This window comes from Buceros rhinoceros, unplaced genomic scaffold (genome assembly GCF_000710305.1).
Source record: "Buceros rhinoceros silvestris isolate BGI_N320 unplaced genomic scaffold, ASM71030v1 scaffold7724, whole genome shotgun sequence".
Taxonomy (NCBI): Eukaryota; Metazoa; Chordata; class Aves; order Bucerotiformes; family Bucerotidae; genus Buceros; species Buceros rhinoceros.
The window spans coordinates 16,488-16,762 of NW_010407573.1; the positions used below are offsets into that span (position 1 = coordinate 16,488).

The window sequence follows — 275 nt, forward strand, 5'->3', positions numbered from 1 at the left end:
CCACCGGGGTGGCCCTGCAAGCCCGGGCCAAATACGCTGCCCTGACGTACAGCAGCAACGGGGACTTCACGGTGACGGTGATGTCCCCGACTGGCACCACCCAGGACTTTGTGCTGCACAACAGCAACCGGCTGGTGCTGCAGCGAGCAGCTCTGCACGAGCTGCCAGGGACTTACGGGGTGCGAGCCCGCGGGCAGGGCTGCGCCCTGGTGCAGGTGGGTATGGCCCAGAGTCCCCATCCCCCTGTGGCACCCGCTCGGTGGCTGTGACACTCC

The 275-nt window shown here is 68.0% G+C and overlaps 1 protein-coding gene across 1 annotated transcript in view; it reads left to right on the forward strand.

Moving 5' to 3' along the window:
- Positions 1 to 215, forward strand: part of LOC104492016 (alpha-2-macroglobulin-like protein 1) — a gene marked incomplete at both ends in the record, with an annotated part of 15,416 nt that extends 15,201 nt beyond the window's left edge. Inside the window, one exon of the mRNA XM_010134516.1 lies at positions 26 to 215. Within this exon, the coding sequence (XP_010132818.1) occupies positions 26 to 215 (190 nt within the window). The remainder of the gene's footprint in view (positions 1 to 25) is intronic.
- Positions 216 to 275: the final 60 nt, after the last annotated feature.